Source organism: Mauremys reevesii, linkage group 2, assembly GCF_016161935.1.
Source record: "Mauremys reevesii isolate NIE-2019 linkage group 2, ASM1616193v1, whole genome shotgun sequence".
NCBI lineage: Eukaryota > Metazoa > Chordata > Testudines > Geoemydidae > Mauremys > Mauremys reevesii.
This window is the reverse complement of record NC_052624.1, coordinates 103,377,043-103,393,393: the sequence shown is the minus strand read 5'-3', so window position 1 is coordinate 103,393,393 and position 16,351 is coordinate 103,377,043. Positions and strand designations below refer to the sequence as shown.

Sequence of the window (16,351 nt, the reverse complement as noted above, 5' to 3'; positions counted from 1 at the left end):
TTTCCAGGTATAAAAGTTAAACTGACTGGAATAGCATTCGCCAGATCCTATTTGTCCCCCTTTTCAAAGGCAGGTACTATGTCGGCCCTTCTCCTGTCTCACCCTCAATGAGTTCTCAAAGATAATCACTAATGGTTCCAAGCTCACTTCAGCTAGTTCCTCAGGTATCCTAGGGAGAATTTCATGAGACTCTGTCCACTTGAAAACATTTAACTTAGGTAAATATTCTTTAACCCGTTCATTCCTATTGTGGCTTGCATTCCTTCCCTCTTTTTAAAATTAATTGTGCTAAACCATCTGGTTACAATTAACCTTTTTAGTGAAGAATGAAGCAAAATAGGCATTAAACACCTCCAGCTTCTTGATGTCATCAGTTATTAGCTCTCCTTCCCTACTAAGTAGCGAACCTACATATTCATTCATCTTTTTCTTGCTCCTAATGTATTTACATAAGCTCTTTTTATTCTTTTTTATGTTCCTTGCTAGTTGTAACTCATTTTGTGCCTTTCTGATTTCGTCTCCACATGCCAGTGCTAGTCTTTTGTACTCATCCTTAGCCATGTGTGCATCTTTCCACTTTTTGCAGGATTCCTTTTGGATTTTTAGATCATTAAAAAGCTCCTGGGGGAGCCATATTGGCCTCTTACTATTCTTCCGCATGGCACAGGAGAGTTGTAAGGAGGGGTTTGAAGGAAAGCAGTGAAGTGGCTTTATGGATGTTTATGCACAGTTCCGCCAAAGAATGAGGGACAGCACTGGAGAAAGCACGAAGGGGCTTGTTTGAAAATCTAAGAAGTGGGCAATAGAGGCTGGCATCACTGGCCAATTGAAGGCAGGAGTATACCTTTCAAAACTGAATGAGAGATGATTGGTGTAGTGGAGATAAGCCATAAAGGGCCTTGAAAGTGAAGACAAGTTGCTTATGTTTTATGCAATAGAGAAAAGGGAGCCCGTGGATGGATGCAAAAAGAGGTGTGATATAGTCAAAGTGACAATCTAGGAGAATGATCTTTACAGTAGCATTCTGAACTGATATGAGCAGGGTAAGACTGCATTTGTCAAGGTCAGAGAAAAGGATGTTGCAGTAACCCAGTGGGTTTAGCTGAACAGGAACAAAGTACTCCTGTTCCGGAATACAAGTGTCCATACATGGAGTTATTCAGGAACAACTCTGTGTGTAGACAAACCCTAAGCCAGAAGCAACCCAGTTAGATTCTCAGAGCCCAGTGTGAGTGTTTGGGGGCTGGCCATTAGAAAACTATCATTTTACTTGTAAATTAAGCAAATTTGACCTGGAAGTCACAGACAAAAATAGGGAACATCTATTTTTACACAGTCACTTCTTCTTATAATAGCACTGCATTTTAAGGCTATATTTTCACATGAGCCTTTGTGATTAGATGCCTGACTCCCATTCACTTTCAGTGGGATTTGGCACCTAATTCCCTTAGGCTCCTTTGAAATTCTCAGTTATTATTATTATTTTTATATCATCACAGTAGGGCCTGGAGTCACATTGTGCTAGGCGCTGTACAAACACTCAGCAATAGTCCTTAGCCTGGAGAGCTTGCCATCTAAATGGACAAAAGATGGGCCATCCATTTCTTCAAATTTTGACCACAAATGGAAACAAAGTTCCCAGCAAAGTCACTCTGAGCATGCACTCATGAATCGAAGAGTAAAATGTGGCTCTCACATGGTCCCAGGGGGAGACAGAGGAAAACGTTAAGAGTTTCATTTTCTCTGGCTCATCTTTTACATCAAACAAACGTGCAGTGCCTGTTAGTACTGCAGGAGCACAGCGCGCTGTGGGAAACCTTCCCAGCAGGTCTTGTGAAATTGCTTCTGCTGATGCAAATGTGCTATTTGCTAGAGCTACCCCTAGCTATCTGATGAACTCCCATCGTATGCCTGAATGTGAAAAACACAACCCACAGCCCAGAATGTGTGGATCACTGTGTTCTCAGGAAGTACACAAGTAACATAAGTACTTGCGCTCTGTTTCACTGGCGGGGGGTTAGGGGAGAAAGATCACACAGCAAACACCAGGCCTCACACAGGAAGGCTGGGGTCTGCTTTTTGCTCAACTAGCCTAGGCTTTGTGAAGTGCTGTATTTTGCACCAACCTGTAGGTCCCCTGCATGTGTTGTAGGTGGTTCCTTAAATATCACACTCATTTTCTGGGACTGGAGAATAGAAACGTTGTTAACTACTTCTGTTCAGAGTTGTCCTTTATTTTAATTGCTCTTTCATATTCAATTGCTCAATCCATTATTGAAACGTCTCTTAGGTTATCAAGCTAGAAAGCATGCATCAGCTTTTAGTGGAAAGTGTATATCAAACAGGAGATACAAGATATTGTATCTATTTTCTATGTGATTGTTTTCTCAACATGATACGGATATCCCTCTGTTCTGAGGAAAAGATGCCTCCAAAAGTACTAGTGTGCATTACTAAATTTGCTATCAGATGACAAAAAAGTAAAAAAATAGACTTAATGATCGAAAAAATTATATGCTAAGAGCTGAATATTCTGAACCAACCCTTTAAAGTTTCATTAACTTGCCCTTCTGTCTCTCATAGAGTCTCTACCTGATTGACACTCTAGGTAACTACTTTAAGAAATAAAGCACACACACCAGTCACTGAGTTAGATTCTGAGTTTGTGTACACTTAGGGGATAATCCTGTTCCCACTGAAGTAAACTGCACAATTATCCTTCACTTCAGTTGGGTCCAATACAGAAGTGTGGCACCACTTCTGACGGAGGGCCGTATCTTGCCCTTCCTCCCACAAACCCTACCTGTGGGAAGGAAACAGGGCACCAGGAAACTAAGTGCAGTGTCCACCTGCAGCTACTCTCTGGAGCCTTGGAGATGGCAAGGGCTAAACCTATGGAGTCATGGTATCCATTGAGAACTCTGTTCCCAATCCCTTGGATCCTAGGGAATCCTTGGGCTGTTCTGCAGGCTTCCACCTTCAACAGCACAGCTCCCTTGGGAGTCATGCCGCCATGGGATGCCCTCCATCCTCTAACTGTGCAGTAGATGCTGCAGAGAGGCCTGGTTATCCCCTCACTTACACTAGTATAACTTCACTTACTTTAATAGAGTCACTCACTCCTGATTTACACTAGTGTGAGTGAGAGGAGAATCAGGCCCTCAGAGTTAATGCTGCCATTAATGACTAACTTAAATCCATGCAGCAGAGTATAGTGCTCAGAGGCAAGAAGAAAGGGGCACTTATGGGGTGTGTGTGGAAGGGGAGGACGGGGTGTGCAGCATCCTACGTTGATTTTGTTCCTTTCATTGTAAGACTTTTCTGGCCCATTTCATTTTCATACTCCCTTCTGCTGCTCACAGCACAGTGTTCATGGGCACACTGCATTTACACAACCTGTGAGAGATGCAATGAATACAAAACTAAAAACTAAACATGGTCTCTCCAGCTCCTGCCCACTTCCCAACTGGAATTTACACTGCTAGCTTTGTCCGATTAGAAGGGATACTGTCAAATTAGCAGCAACTAATCTTTTCCTCTTCTGTGTTTGAAAAAATCTGCTTTGTTATTTGTATTTATTTTGCAAAATGCATACTTCAGTGCTCTTTAAAAAATTGCTAGAAGCCCTGTCCTCAAGAGAAATCCTACACCAATAAATCTGTGTATGTGTGATTTGATTTTAAATGTATATAATGTAGCCCTGTGTGTGTGTGTGTGTATTTACATATATTTACACAAACACGAATAGTGTTTCTATACATGTGTGCACATGAGAGAGAGAGAGAGAGAGAGAGAGAGAGAGAGAGAGAGAGTACTTATGCATGATGGAGTAACATACAGTGGTTGGTTGGGAAACACTGCTGTTTCAAGATTCCAGGAGGGCACCGTAAAAAACAAATAAAAAATAAATAAAGACGAGGATTTCTAAATTAAAAATATGTCGGCACTGGCCCTTGAATACCAAAGGCTCAACTTGCATTGTATAAATCAGTCTCTTTCATAGCATGGAGGGAGACCTGTTAATGTGTAATTACAGAACTAACAAAATGAGACATTTCCTGTACTGTTTTGCAAGGAGTAACAAATTCCAGTTAACACCACAATAAGCCCATGATAGGATACCAATTTCACTAGGATCTACGTGCAACGCTGTGGTAAGATTAAGCAAATGTGTTCCTACCACAGGTAATACCTCATTACCATTATTTATTCCAGGCCTCTGCATGTGATTGGCTCCAAAGTTACTGAAATCTCCTGTTAGTGCATTAACATTTGTTATATTTATTTCTACAGTTGTGTGTTCAAACAGGCAGTGACAAAACAAAACAGAGAAGTCCAATTCCCACTTCATTTTTAGGACAATGTTGCTCTAGGCCTGCAGTATAAACATGCTCCAGCAATCCCCTTAGTTCAACAGCCCTTTTCTAATTCCAGCAAAGTGATATTTCAGAGATAAAATTGTTCAAATTCTGGAAGAAAGGCTCAGTCTTGGTTCAGAAAGGAAAGTGCAAGTGTCCTTGTGATACAGTAGTACGAACTAACCATGGGGGAATCCTGCAGTGTTTAGTCAAAATTCCCATGCCAGCCACTGCTTCTTTGACTTCCAGTGGAAACCTGAGTGAGCTGTGCACCCACAGTAACCAATGTACAGCAGAAGCCTGAGTAGAGGAATGTGGGGAGGGAGGTTGGGGGGGGTCTCAGATGAAGCAAAGTGATTGGCAGTTGGTTGGCTCAGCCCAAAAAGTGAGCAAGGCTGGCCAAGGTGGGGACGTGGCCAATTCAGTGCATTCCCCAGGCAGCCTGTACCATCAAGGCTCCTATGAAAACCAGCTGCAAATCAAAACTGTTCTCCACAGCCAAACGTCTGCTTTCTCCCAAGTGTGAATCCTCTCAGGGCCCACCTATAGGCAGTAGAGTAGAATCCAGCCCACTGACCTCACAGTAAGAAGAGTAGGATTAGACCTATCAGTTTACTTTTAGTGGGGCTCTCTTTACAAGCACAGGAAGAAAGAAACGCATGGTTCTTCTCTGGAAAGACTCTGTCATGAGGGCAGACTGAAAATTTGTTTACAAGCTGTTCCGCCTTGCATTTAGCTGTGACGCTCAGAGTATCTTACCCAGACCTGAAGAAGAGTTTTCTGAGACTCAAAAGCTTGTCTCTCTCACCAACAGAAAATGGTCCAATAAAAGATATTACCTCAACCACCTTGTCTTTACAAAAAAGAGACTGTCCCGTGTGAACAGAGCAGGATTAGTGACATTTCTTGGCTGGCAATGCTCATTTCAGTGCTAATGAAGACCTTCCGCTTTAACATCAACTCCTAACGCCAGTTGCAAACACTGAAACATATATTTACCAGAGGAATTACATGCCCATAACCCTGTTCACACCACACTGAGATGAAAATGTATCTCAAAAGGGAAAGGACCAGCGTTTCACTCCCCAAAATTGTGCCAGGACTGTGCCAAGTTCACATCCATCCAAGTGGGGATGTTTGCTGCTCATAGCCTGTTGCAAATACAGGATGATTTTAAATGATGAAATAGGCACAATAAATGTTTCCTCTTATATAAATTGCAACACATGCTGAAAGCATCTCCAAATTCACTTAAAACATACCTTTCATTTCACTAGAAATTTCTGTTAGGTTATTCCCTCAAATTCTAATTTCTGTTAAAGCTCCTTTAAAATAAATAAATAAATAAATAAATAAAAAGGAAGGCTCATCTCCTCTCACATAATAGTCCAGTGCAAACAAGGTTACTGAAAACTTTGTAAAAGCAATTGCCTCAAAAGATGTATTTTCCAGGGCAGAAAAAAAGGTAGAAAATTTGGCTTACAATTTAAGTTCTACTTACACGTTTTAGTGAGTACATGAGTCTCTTTTGCTGTTAGAACTCTTTGCTAGTTCACTTTGGAGAGTGGAAGAAAAATTCTGACTAAACTGGGGTGGGGGGCAGCGCAGGAGAGGAGCAAAGGTGACAGTCAGCAACCAAAATTTGGATTTATTTAAACATCTCTGCTAAATAGGAAATTAATGGCAAGTTAGCTGTCTGCTTTATAAAGAGAATTGTCTACATGTCCAGGGTAACATTTTCAAAAGTTCCTAATACCTAGATCCTCAAAGGTCAGGGGCGGCTCTACCTTTTTGGCTGCCCCAAGCAGTCATGCGCGGGAGGCGCCCCGGAGCCGCGGGAGCAGCGGACCTCCCGCGGACATGACTGCAGAGGGTCCGCTGGTCGCGCGGCTCGGCTGGACCTCCCGCGCGACCGTTCGGACGGTTCGCAGGTCCGGCGGCCCAGCCTGCCGCCCTGCATGACTGCGGCAGGTCCGACGGCCCAGCCTGCCGCCCCCCCAGGAAAGGGCCGCCCCACACGCGTGCTTGCCGCGCTGGGGTCTAGAGCCGGCCCTATCAAAGGTATTTAGGTGCCTAACTCTGAGTGATTCCAATGGGAGCTAGATGCCTAAATACCTTTGAGAATCTGGGCCTACGTGACTTGGGAGCCTATATCCCATTTTCAAAAATTTTAGGCACCTAAATCTCATCGATTTCAATAGGAGTTAGGCCACTAGGCACTTCTGAATATCCCACTAGGCATCTTTAGGCATCTAAATACCTTTAAAATTTGGTCCTAAGTCACTTGAAAATGTTATCCCTAACCTAAAAATGTAAACGAAACAAGCAAATAGCAGCAAACGGAAAAAAAAAAGAGTACTATCTTGATATTTAGTTTTCCCACACATGCCTCTTTACAACATAAAATTCTGCCCTTGTGGGTAGGAGTGGCAGGGGGAAGCCTATAACGGTATGTAGAGCATGTGCAGCTTTTTATTTCCTGCTTCTTCATCTTCTATCTTATTCATTCCAGAATGTATATAACTAAGGTCAGAGCTGGACTTTCTACAAGTTGTTTCCTGAAGCCATGACTCTGATGAACAGGTTCCTTTTAGCTCACAAGTCAACTGCCTGTTCTCTTCACCCTATTTCTAGAAATAAAAGACTCATAAGTTTGCAACGAAAAGAGCAAAAGGTGTGCTGCTAGGAATTCAACCTTCTGCATTCGGTGCACAATTTCCCTAGAGGGATCCATCTTGATTAGGGTTGGAGAGGACTTCAATTAACAGAACTGGAAAGGTCCAGGGACACATCTCTGTCCCACTGAACTCAGTGAGCTTTTGTTATGGACTTTATTGGATCAAAAATTTAGAAAAGGAAACTGGAATAAATAAATTAGCTTTTCTTCTGCCCCTTCTTGATCAGAGATTTAAGGCCTGCCTACATTAGGGAAATTTGCACTGGTGCAGCTACACTGACATCGTGCACTGGTGCAAACCACTAATGTAGACACACTGCCCTGGAGCAACTTATTGTAGTACTGGTGCAAGTGCAAGCTCCATTTTGCGTTGGTACAGCACATCTATATTAGGGGTTTGCATCAGTGCAATTACACCACTGCCAATGCCCCTAATGTACACAAGCACTAACGGTCAGATTTTCAAAGGTATTCAGGCCCCTAAAGATGCAGCCAAATACCTAGGGGGAGTCTCAAAAGCAATTGTACTTAGGTGCCTAGGCACTTTTGAAAATCCCACTAGGCACCTATCTGAACTTTTAGGGGCCTGAGTACCTTTGAAAAATGGCCCTAAATTACGCAGTGCAATGGGAGCCCAAGTTTCACATGTGTGACAAGAGGATAATATGCCACTAGAAAAAGCAGAGTGAACAGTTAGATCCAAAGCTCAGGCAACAGTTGCTCTTTGCATTATGGCTTAGACCAATCATCTTCTCGCTTTGGCTACAACCCTACAGCATGCTCAGGTTTAGTCAGAACTTGCACAAGCGAGAGATCGAGTCTGAGCCAAATGGTAAACAACAAATAATAAATATAAAAGTGTGTGGACCTGAGACCCATCCAAGCTCTCTCTACACAGTCATTCCCTTAAAATAACCTGAGGTTTAGCAAGGTACTGTCACAAAGGTCCTCCCCAGTCTAAAATCTACTCCCCCACATCCAGCAAAAGCCCTACTTGTCTGAGCTCTGCTGCAGTCATGGCTGAGATCCTGCTAGATAATTTTAACTCCCCAGCTAGAATGGAGCTTATCAGAGCAGAAGAGATGTGCTTCATAGATAAAAAAACAACTTCCTTTAACCGTAGATTAGATCAGCAGGCTCAGTATCCGTACTTAAAAGCCACACAGCTATGCACACTGCTTGTCTCCAGTTTTGCCAAAGCTCACAGCTCGCTTAGGTCTTGTCTACACTACAAAGTTTTGATGGCAAAAGTTATGCTGCTTTAAAGTGTTTTAATTAAAACCGCTGTTGCATGTCCACACTAGCTCCTTGTGTCGGCAGAGCGCATCCACACTAGCAGCTCTTGCATCCACACAGAAACCAGTGCACTCTGGTAAGCTATCCCACTGTGCAACTGGCCAGGGGGTGCTTTGGGAAGGGTTTGCAAATGCCTCATAGGGTAGGTACAGCGTCACATGATGTAGGTTTCTCATTCCCATTGTTCCAGGGGCATCCTAGTAGATTGTCAGCCCCTTTTTCATCTGAAAGGGGGTTGGAGGAGGGAGAGGAGAGTGGTGTGTCTGGGGCAAAGGAGACAGCAGGCTGACCGGCCTATGCTGAGATAGAGGGAGGGGACCCCCCCAAATCAGCCCCCAGCTCCGCTCTGCCCTGCACAGCAGTCTCTCCAGAAGCATCCTCCTCTGCCTGCCAATGGTTCTGTGATTCCCTCTGAGTTCTCCCACACCCTCCTCAGCTGCGGGGAGCGGCATCCTGAGAAGCTCTGTGAGCTCTCCGTGTTGAGGAATGTCAAAGCAGCACAGCAATGTCTCCTGTCCCCACTCCCCACCGCCTGCTACTGCATTTTTAGTGCAGTGCCAAGGAGGAGCATTCCACATTAATGATTTGCAATTTGTTCCCCAAACAGAGCAGGATGCTCAGCTGTCAGATACTTCCCTGAGCTTTGAAAGGGCGAGGAGGGGCATGCCTGCAGGGCAGCAGAGATCAAAAGAGTGAGCAGAGCAGTCAGGACAGGCATTGTGGGATACTGGTGGAAGCCAGTTATGTGGACAAAACACACAGCAGTCTTTAACTTGCTGCAAAAAGCTTTATGCCTCTCATTAAGGTGGTTTTATTTTACCGCCAGAAGTAGCTTAGCAGTGTTTACACCTCCCCTGTTTTGTTGGAAAAGGCAGCTTTTGCCGACAAAACTTTGTAGTATACACAAGGCCTTACTTTCCCCTGTGAAGAAATAACACTCGGACAGTTTTGTTTTTTCCCTGGCATAGCAATGACATTTACTAGTGGATATTTGCACTGCCCTCAGCAATGCTCAGGTACCCTTAAAATGGCATCAGACCTACAAATTACACAACTTGGGGAAAAAAAGAAAAAAAATACCATTCCCACCGATAATGTTGTCGTGTTTTGGGTAAAGAAGCCATTCCTCCACTTAAAGGCTAAAGCATGAAAAAGCTGCTTTTAGAATATAATACCCATTGCCCCAAAGTATTATTCTATTTAGGATAACTTCTGGTCTCAAGGAAGTCCTTGAAGTCAAGTATTTATACTCAAGAGCAGAATCTGACACAGGTTTTATGATAGGTTTCAGGCTTACCTTCCACAGTGTCCTGTGTTAAAGTATTTTATGATAGGGGCATGGCAGTGTCCCGTATGATTAGACTACCTAACATTTGCCATTATAAACAATTCTTACAACTTTGTTTTGAGAAGCTGCCATGCCATTATTTTTAGCAGGCCTTGAAATGCGTCAGGATCATAATTCTGGGTTCAAGGAACTATCTTTCACTGGCCTCATGGAAATCTGTACCTATCTGTCTGCATTTATAAGTTGCTGAAAATAACCATCACCTGTCTGTGTTGCACAGTTTGTTTTCAGCAGCATGGCAAAATCCTTCAATATTCCATTAGCCCTCCACATCCATCACCTTAGTGCCTCACTTCAGCAGTCCATATAAATATATGTCTCATTCTATCCAATGGGCAAATAGAATTTTTGCCAGGCTGATATATAAACGATGCATCACATACACCCTTCCCCCAGGTTCTGTGGTAATGATATTTGTGCGATTTATCATGCACCTTTAACAGTCCTTTTTGCACTCTGCCCACTAACCCATCTGCACCCTATTTACTCTAACATACAAAAACCCTGAGCTGTTTCATTCAGCCATATTTTTAAAAAGAACAACCTCTACCAAAATATTTCCTACTTTCCTCTCAAATGTGGAATTTCCCACAAAATCATACTGGCCAGGGTCCAACTGCAGGCAATATTCAGAGCTGCACCAGTGACAGTTTTAAGGTCCACTATCTCATGACTCCTCAATGGAAGCTTTAGCCCATATGAGAGGGGAGATTCCCAGCTTCCCTATTTTAAAAAGTTTCTAAAACATATTGGTTATAATTTTTTTTCATTCCGTCAGAAACCTCTTCAGCTGGATTTATGATACTGCAGAAATCTGGCTTTATTGTGGAGATTTAATAGAGAACTTCCAATACAAACATGCAAGTCACCCCAAAACATTTCTAAAGTAGTTTTTCGGTCACATCTTTGGTGCCTACAGAATACACGAGTTTTTACAGCACTTATTCAGGATGATTCACATAACTCCCTCAGCACTTTTCCAGTCATGTGAGCAACATGGACATCCCAAACTGATGAAAGTGAACCCTTTAAGCCACACTCCAGCTTTATATTCACTCTCTTTCTCTCTGAGATTTTACACACACAAGTATTTTATTATACATACACGGCACACACCCTTGTTGGCCACCAAAGTCCAGATTGGGTGACCGTAAAGAGTTTAGTTCTGTTGCTCTCCTAAATGCTTAATAGTTTGGGGCCCACAGTTCCACTGTCAAAATAGCAATTAACTGGACAGAGTAATATGGATTTATCGCAACCAATTGGACTGTGTTTTGCAATCTAGGGTGACGCACTTCCCTTTTTGTTTTCCTGCCTTGTCTCCCTCTTTTTCAGCAGCCTTCTCTCACTTTTTCTCTCCCTCCACTCACCTAGTTGTGAGTTGCCACACAACTATTTTAAAGTTGACCTGTAGTACCTGGCACCTTCAGGCAACTGTGTACCCTGGTATCCTCTTTCCAGGTGCTGGAGTGCTTTAGGAGAAATAAAAGACCATGGTATCCAGGAGCGAGAAGCCTGGTATGCACCAGACCTAAGACGACAGTAATACAAGTGACACCTCCTCTGAATCACCAAGACACGTGGAATAAAGGATCCTAGGGATGTGTCGCAGTCCCAGCGATGCCAGGGGCTGAGGTTCAGTAACTGAGCAGGCTCCTACTGAACATTAGGTGTGTGGGAGGGAGGTAACATCAACCCTTTACCAAACTCAAATTAGAGGAGAGAGGAATCGATATTGCTCTTCCCTTCCCCTTCATCCCTCCAACCCCCCATGCTATTTTTTTAAAATGGGTTGAGAAAACTGACTGGAGTTTTTAGTTTACAGTAAAAGCCATCATGCCTTGGGTTAAGAGAGTGATTTCCCCCTCCCCCCACCCTGTGACCCCTAAAGCCTGTGACTTTGGGCATTTTACCTCACAGTCTGTCCACATTTCAACCCATGGGGGAGGAGTTTTCTCCACTCACTCTGGGAAGGAAGAATGGTCCTGTGGCCTAAAAATTCCAAGCCAATAGCAATCACCTGCTACTGGGCTGGTGGCCACTTTTACCTTTTGTTTACAAAGCCACTGGTTCTCTTCACTGCCCCCATTCAATTCTGAAATGAATGTTTAAAACAGCTGCTGTGAGTAAGCAATATGGATACCCACCACTAGCAGGTAGCTACAGTTTCAGAAAATTTGTGAGCCCTGGGCCCGCAATTTCGTTTCTGAGGCCTCATCTAAGCTTGGAATTTGCCTCCCATTTCAGCCATCAGTGGCCAGCCATTGATGTAGGCACACTTATGTAAACTCTAATGTAGGCAAAGGAAGCTTCTATTTTGCACTGGTGGAAATGAAGGCAAGTTACACCAATGCAAATGGGGGATTTACTAGTCTATTCTAGGGGTTTGCACATCAGTGGCTCGCCACAGATGGCTTAAATCAGGGCAAATTCTCAGGGTGAGAAGATCTTAAACTGTAACTGCCTATCAAATGCAAGGAGCTCAGCAATGATGATTCACAGCAGCTGCTCTAAATGTTTATTACAAACCCTGAATGAGGGCAGTGGGAATGGGAACCAAATATTCCAGGTCAGCTTTTTAATTAACAGTTAAACATGGGAAGTAGGACTATGCATCTATGCAAGGTTATAAAACACTGATCACCAAAGGCTGGGATTTTCAAAAGTGCCCAAGGCCCAGATCCTCAAACTTCCATTGAAGTTAGGAGCCTAAATATCTTTCAGAATCTGGGCCTTATGTGACTTAACACAAGTCAGTGGCTTTCTGTGGAACTTGTGTTCCTAAGTCATTTAGGCACTTTTAAAAATATCACTTGTCGTTTCTAGGAGTAAAGATCCTGAAACTCAGAGTAGGAGGGTTTGGGTGAGCAGAGCAAAAAGAAAAGAAAAACAGTTATAGGTGCCAGATCAGAACAAGAAGGAAATCTAGGGTGGAGAAGAAAGGCAGGAAGGAGATTTGGTACACCGGGCAGCAGAAGTAGAGGCTGAAGGAGGAAGCTATTCAACCTCACAGTGATCCAGGAGTTAGATGGTAAAGAAGTTGGCAAGCTGATCAGGGAATTACTTAAAATTACGTGCCCTGACCCTCTTTATTGGTGCTTTGCTCTGCTGGTTTAGAGTATTCTCAGAAGCCAGAGATGAGTTTACTTATGAGCTCTGATAATACACAGAGAGATAATACATCTGATAGAGGTGTAGCAACGACTCCTTTAATGTGCAATGTAAGGCGTTTCTACACTTCTATGCCACTGTCACAGTGGTAACAGGTTCTTCTCCTAGCTGTCCAGCAAGTTATATGGCCCAAACATTGTAGTATCTCTACTATTGCATTCATTAAACCTTCACTGCCATTAAACTTTTTCTGGATGGGGGAGCCACCTTATCAAACCAAAATGCTACTGGAGGCCATATTTCACTGACTACGTAAAAATGCATGCTGCACACCAAGCCTTGCTAATGGGAGATGAAAGTCATGTATTTAACTCTGACAAAGATGGAATGATAAACAAAATGCCTACCTGTTCAGCTGGAGGGACCCTGAAACATGCACTGATAAGTATTATGAAAGCAGAATTATGAACCCCATCTTTACTTTAAAAAAAAAAAAAGGTAGCAAGCAGATGCATGTATTATACTCCAGACAGCACTAAGATTGTGTGGAATATGGGGTAGTTATTATGAAATTGAGGCCTTTTAAACAGGAGAATATAATTTTCAAAGAAAAACTATGGTTAGCTCCGGGAGAAAAGAGTATTAGAAAGGATGAAAGCAAATCCAGTTCTGGGGTCTAGAGAAATAAGTGTTGGATCCAACATAAGTGTTGGATTCAGCGGCTATAATGAATAGTGCCCAGAGAGCAGAGTACTGCAAATTGTCTTTGTTGTTATATAGGGCAGTGCATCTCTTCCTTGCAAGAAAGTAACCCCTGCTACCCAAGAAGCCATGGATGGTACATGAGAGTCTTTCAGCAGCTGTAGAAAGATATGCTGCAGTCAAGATGATGAAGACCTGTTTTACCATTGGGATCCTATGAGGTCAAGAGAGATATTTCACTGTATGGGGAAACCCAAGAACAATCTGTTTGTTTTATAAAAACTCCCTGTAGATATGTACTACTTTGCAATCTCACTACAGGCGTGCAGAGAAGCCTATAGGAGAATTGCACCACCAGCAAAGGTGGGTTTCAGTATGGCCCATTTTGCATAATGTGTGTGCGGTTAAATAAAATTGATGTAATCAAAATATTGGCTGTTTTAAAAGTTATCTATATTCACCAGTTATTTGATTAAGAGGTTTTAAGTCAAGATTTGAATATGTGGTAATTGCAGGTTATTGTGGGAGAGTGATAGGTTCAGTTCACTGATCATGTTAACAAAGATATAAAGGCCAACATTTTCAAAAACAGGTGCCTAAAGTTAGACTAAATTCATAAGTGGCCTGATTTTCAAAACTGCTGAGTGTAAGACTGACAGACCCCAGTCGTCGGCAGGCGGGACTGAACCTGGGACCTCTGGAGCTTAATACATGAGCCTCTACTGCATGAGCTAAAAGCTATATTGCTCTTTTCTAAGGCTGTAGAGCAAACTCATTAATCTCTCTTTAAGTGGCCTTGGTGCCACTAGATGGAACAGATCACCACAGCCTGAGCTGTGGGGGTTACACTGAGCACCTGTACTTTTTTTTTTCTTTTTAAAGAGTCAGACCACTTATTTTAGGTGCCTAATTATGGCTTTAGGAGCCTAATTTTATGCTCCAACTTTTGAGAATATTTGCTTAAGCGCTGAACAAAATCAAGACTCCCAAGGCAATATTGGGCTGGTGGTTCTATTCACTGCTCCGCCCCTGCCCTGCGTGGTCAGTTTGGGTGAGCCATTTCCCCTTTTTCCGACTCCTCTTCCCCTCCCACCCTTTGTGTGCCTTTTCTGTTTAGAGTATAAACTCTTCAGGGCAGAGACCCTCTCAATCTTTTGTTTATATAGCCTCTCGCACAATGGGGTCCCATCTCTATTGGGGCCTCTAATTACTACCATAAAATAAACCCTTCTCCTGGCACCTCTGTTTATCCAAATATCAATGGAATTTTACTAACCCCCAGTGCTGGCAACAGGCAAGAAGGGCATTTTAATATTTACTGCCTTTTCCTAAGGAAAGGGACATTTCAGTCTTTCCTGGTATTAATCCCAGATCTGGAAGACAGAGGAAATGTTGATTCTATGGCTTTGTAAATTCTTTCTGAGTTGGCCTCCCTAGTGGAGACAAGCAGCAGCACAGGTATATTTGAATATTTTACTCTACCAGAGTAAACATAGGCACATACGTGTGTCAGGCAGCAACAGACCCAATCCTTCACACTGGGCTGTGAGTTAATGATTCTGCGCTTGTCTACACACTGCATTAGTCCACAACAGACAGGTGTAAATTCTAGTGTGCATTAGCATGTTGCACACTAACTGTAAACTGTGTTGGCGTGCACTAAAACTTCCCTAGCGCATGTTAACATAGCTCCATTCCAAACAGTACTACATCAATGAACAGCGGAGGACTTTTAGTGCATGCCAGGAGGGTCCACATAGTGCTCAACACACTAGTGCTCGTTAGAATTCACACCTGTCTTGGGTGGATTAAAGGGTGACGCAAACAAGCTCTTAGTCTAAGAAGAAGTATCAGCACTTTGCAAATCAGTTCTGGTTCATGATTAGTTGTAAATTAATGGATTTGGTCGTTTTGCAGATTCCACAGGAAAGAGAAATTCAAGTGATTTTCAGGGTATGCACAATAAAAACAGTAAGCGTCATTGCAGAGCAGTCTGTAAAAAGGTTGGACATACATAGCCAAAGAATTTGCAAGTTATGAGCAAACCGTATGTTATAATGTGAAATGTTTGAAGAAATCCACCAAGCACAGAGCTAAGGTGCTCATGGCCAAGCTAATGTTTAGATCAGAAAACTGAATGTTCCACATGTTAACATAATTGGAGTAGCTTTATTTTGCCTTGGAACCACGCACTTCATAATCTATTACCGATCTCTACAGCAGAACAGTTTCCTAAGCAGAACGAGAAGGGTTTCATCTCCTTGAGGGAGATGCATGCAACCAGTCATGCTTTAGAAACTAGACAAATGGCAGGATCTTTCTAGTTCCTTTAGGATGAACTGGCCTGCTGGCCTGCAGACTGCATTCCCCTAGGTGATGGCTTGGGGGAAAGCACTGAACAACCTCATTGAATTACCATCTGCTAAAGGGGATGAAGAGACTCAAGACTTCCTAGTATAACAGTCAACTATACAGTGGTTTGTTTAATACTATGGTGACTAATATTTCTAAACACAGCAGACCAACCATCTTACCCAAAACTCTGTCATTCTTCTGCTGTCCTCCTGTACTGGTTGAAAGGTCTTCTGGTACAGGCATGGGCTCATCTGCATCATCTGGGACATCACTTATTGGAGGACTTTCCTTTCCTAGTCACAGAAGAATAAATAATAATGTAAGATTAATAATATTGGGTGGAATAGCTAAAACACTTACCAGGGACCCTAGCTTGCTATCCTCTTGCATGAAAAGCTCCTCCTGCAGTGAGAGTTATATGCCTGGAAGAACATCCTTGCTAGATTTACTTTACCCAGAACATCAAGGGACTGACTTCTTACTTTTTTCTCTGGATGCTACATG

General features: G+C 42.9%; 1 protein-coding gene across 9 annotated transcripts in view; it reads right to left on the bottom strand.

Moving 5' to 3' along the window:
- The window catches only part of IKZF1 (IKAROS family zinc finger 1), a 105,826-nt gene that overhangs the window by 59,248 nt on the left and 30,227 nt on the right, over window positions 1–16,351 (bottom strand). For all 9 annotated transcript variants that reach the window (XM_039524410.1, XM_039524408.1, XM_039524409.1 and 6 more), the window contains exon 3: window positions 16,027–16,140. In XM_039524410.1, the coding sequence (XP_039380344.1) occupies window positions 16,027–16,140 (114 nt within the window). The remainder of the gene's footprint in view (window positions 1–16,026; window positions 16,141–16,351) is intronic.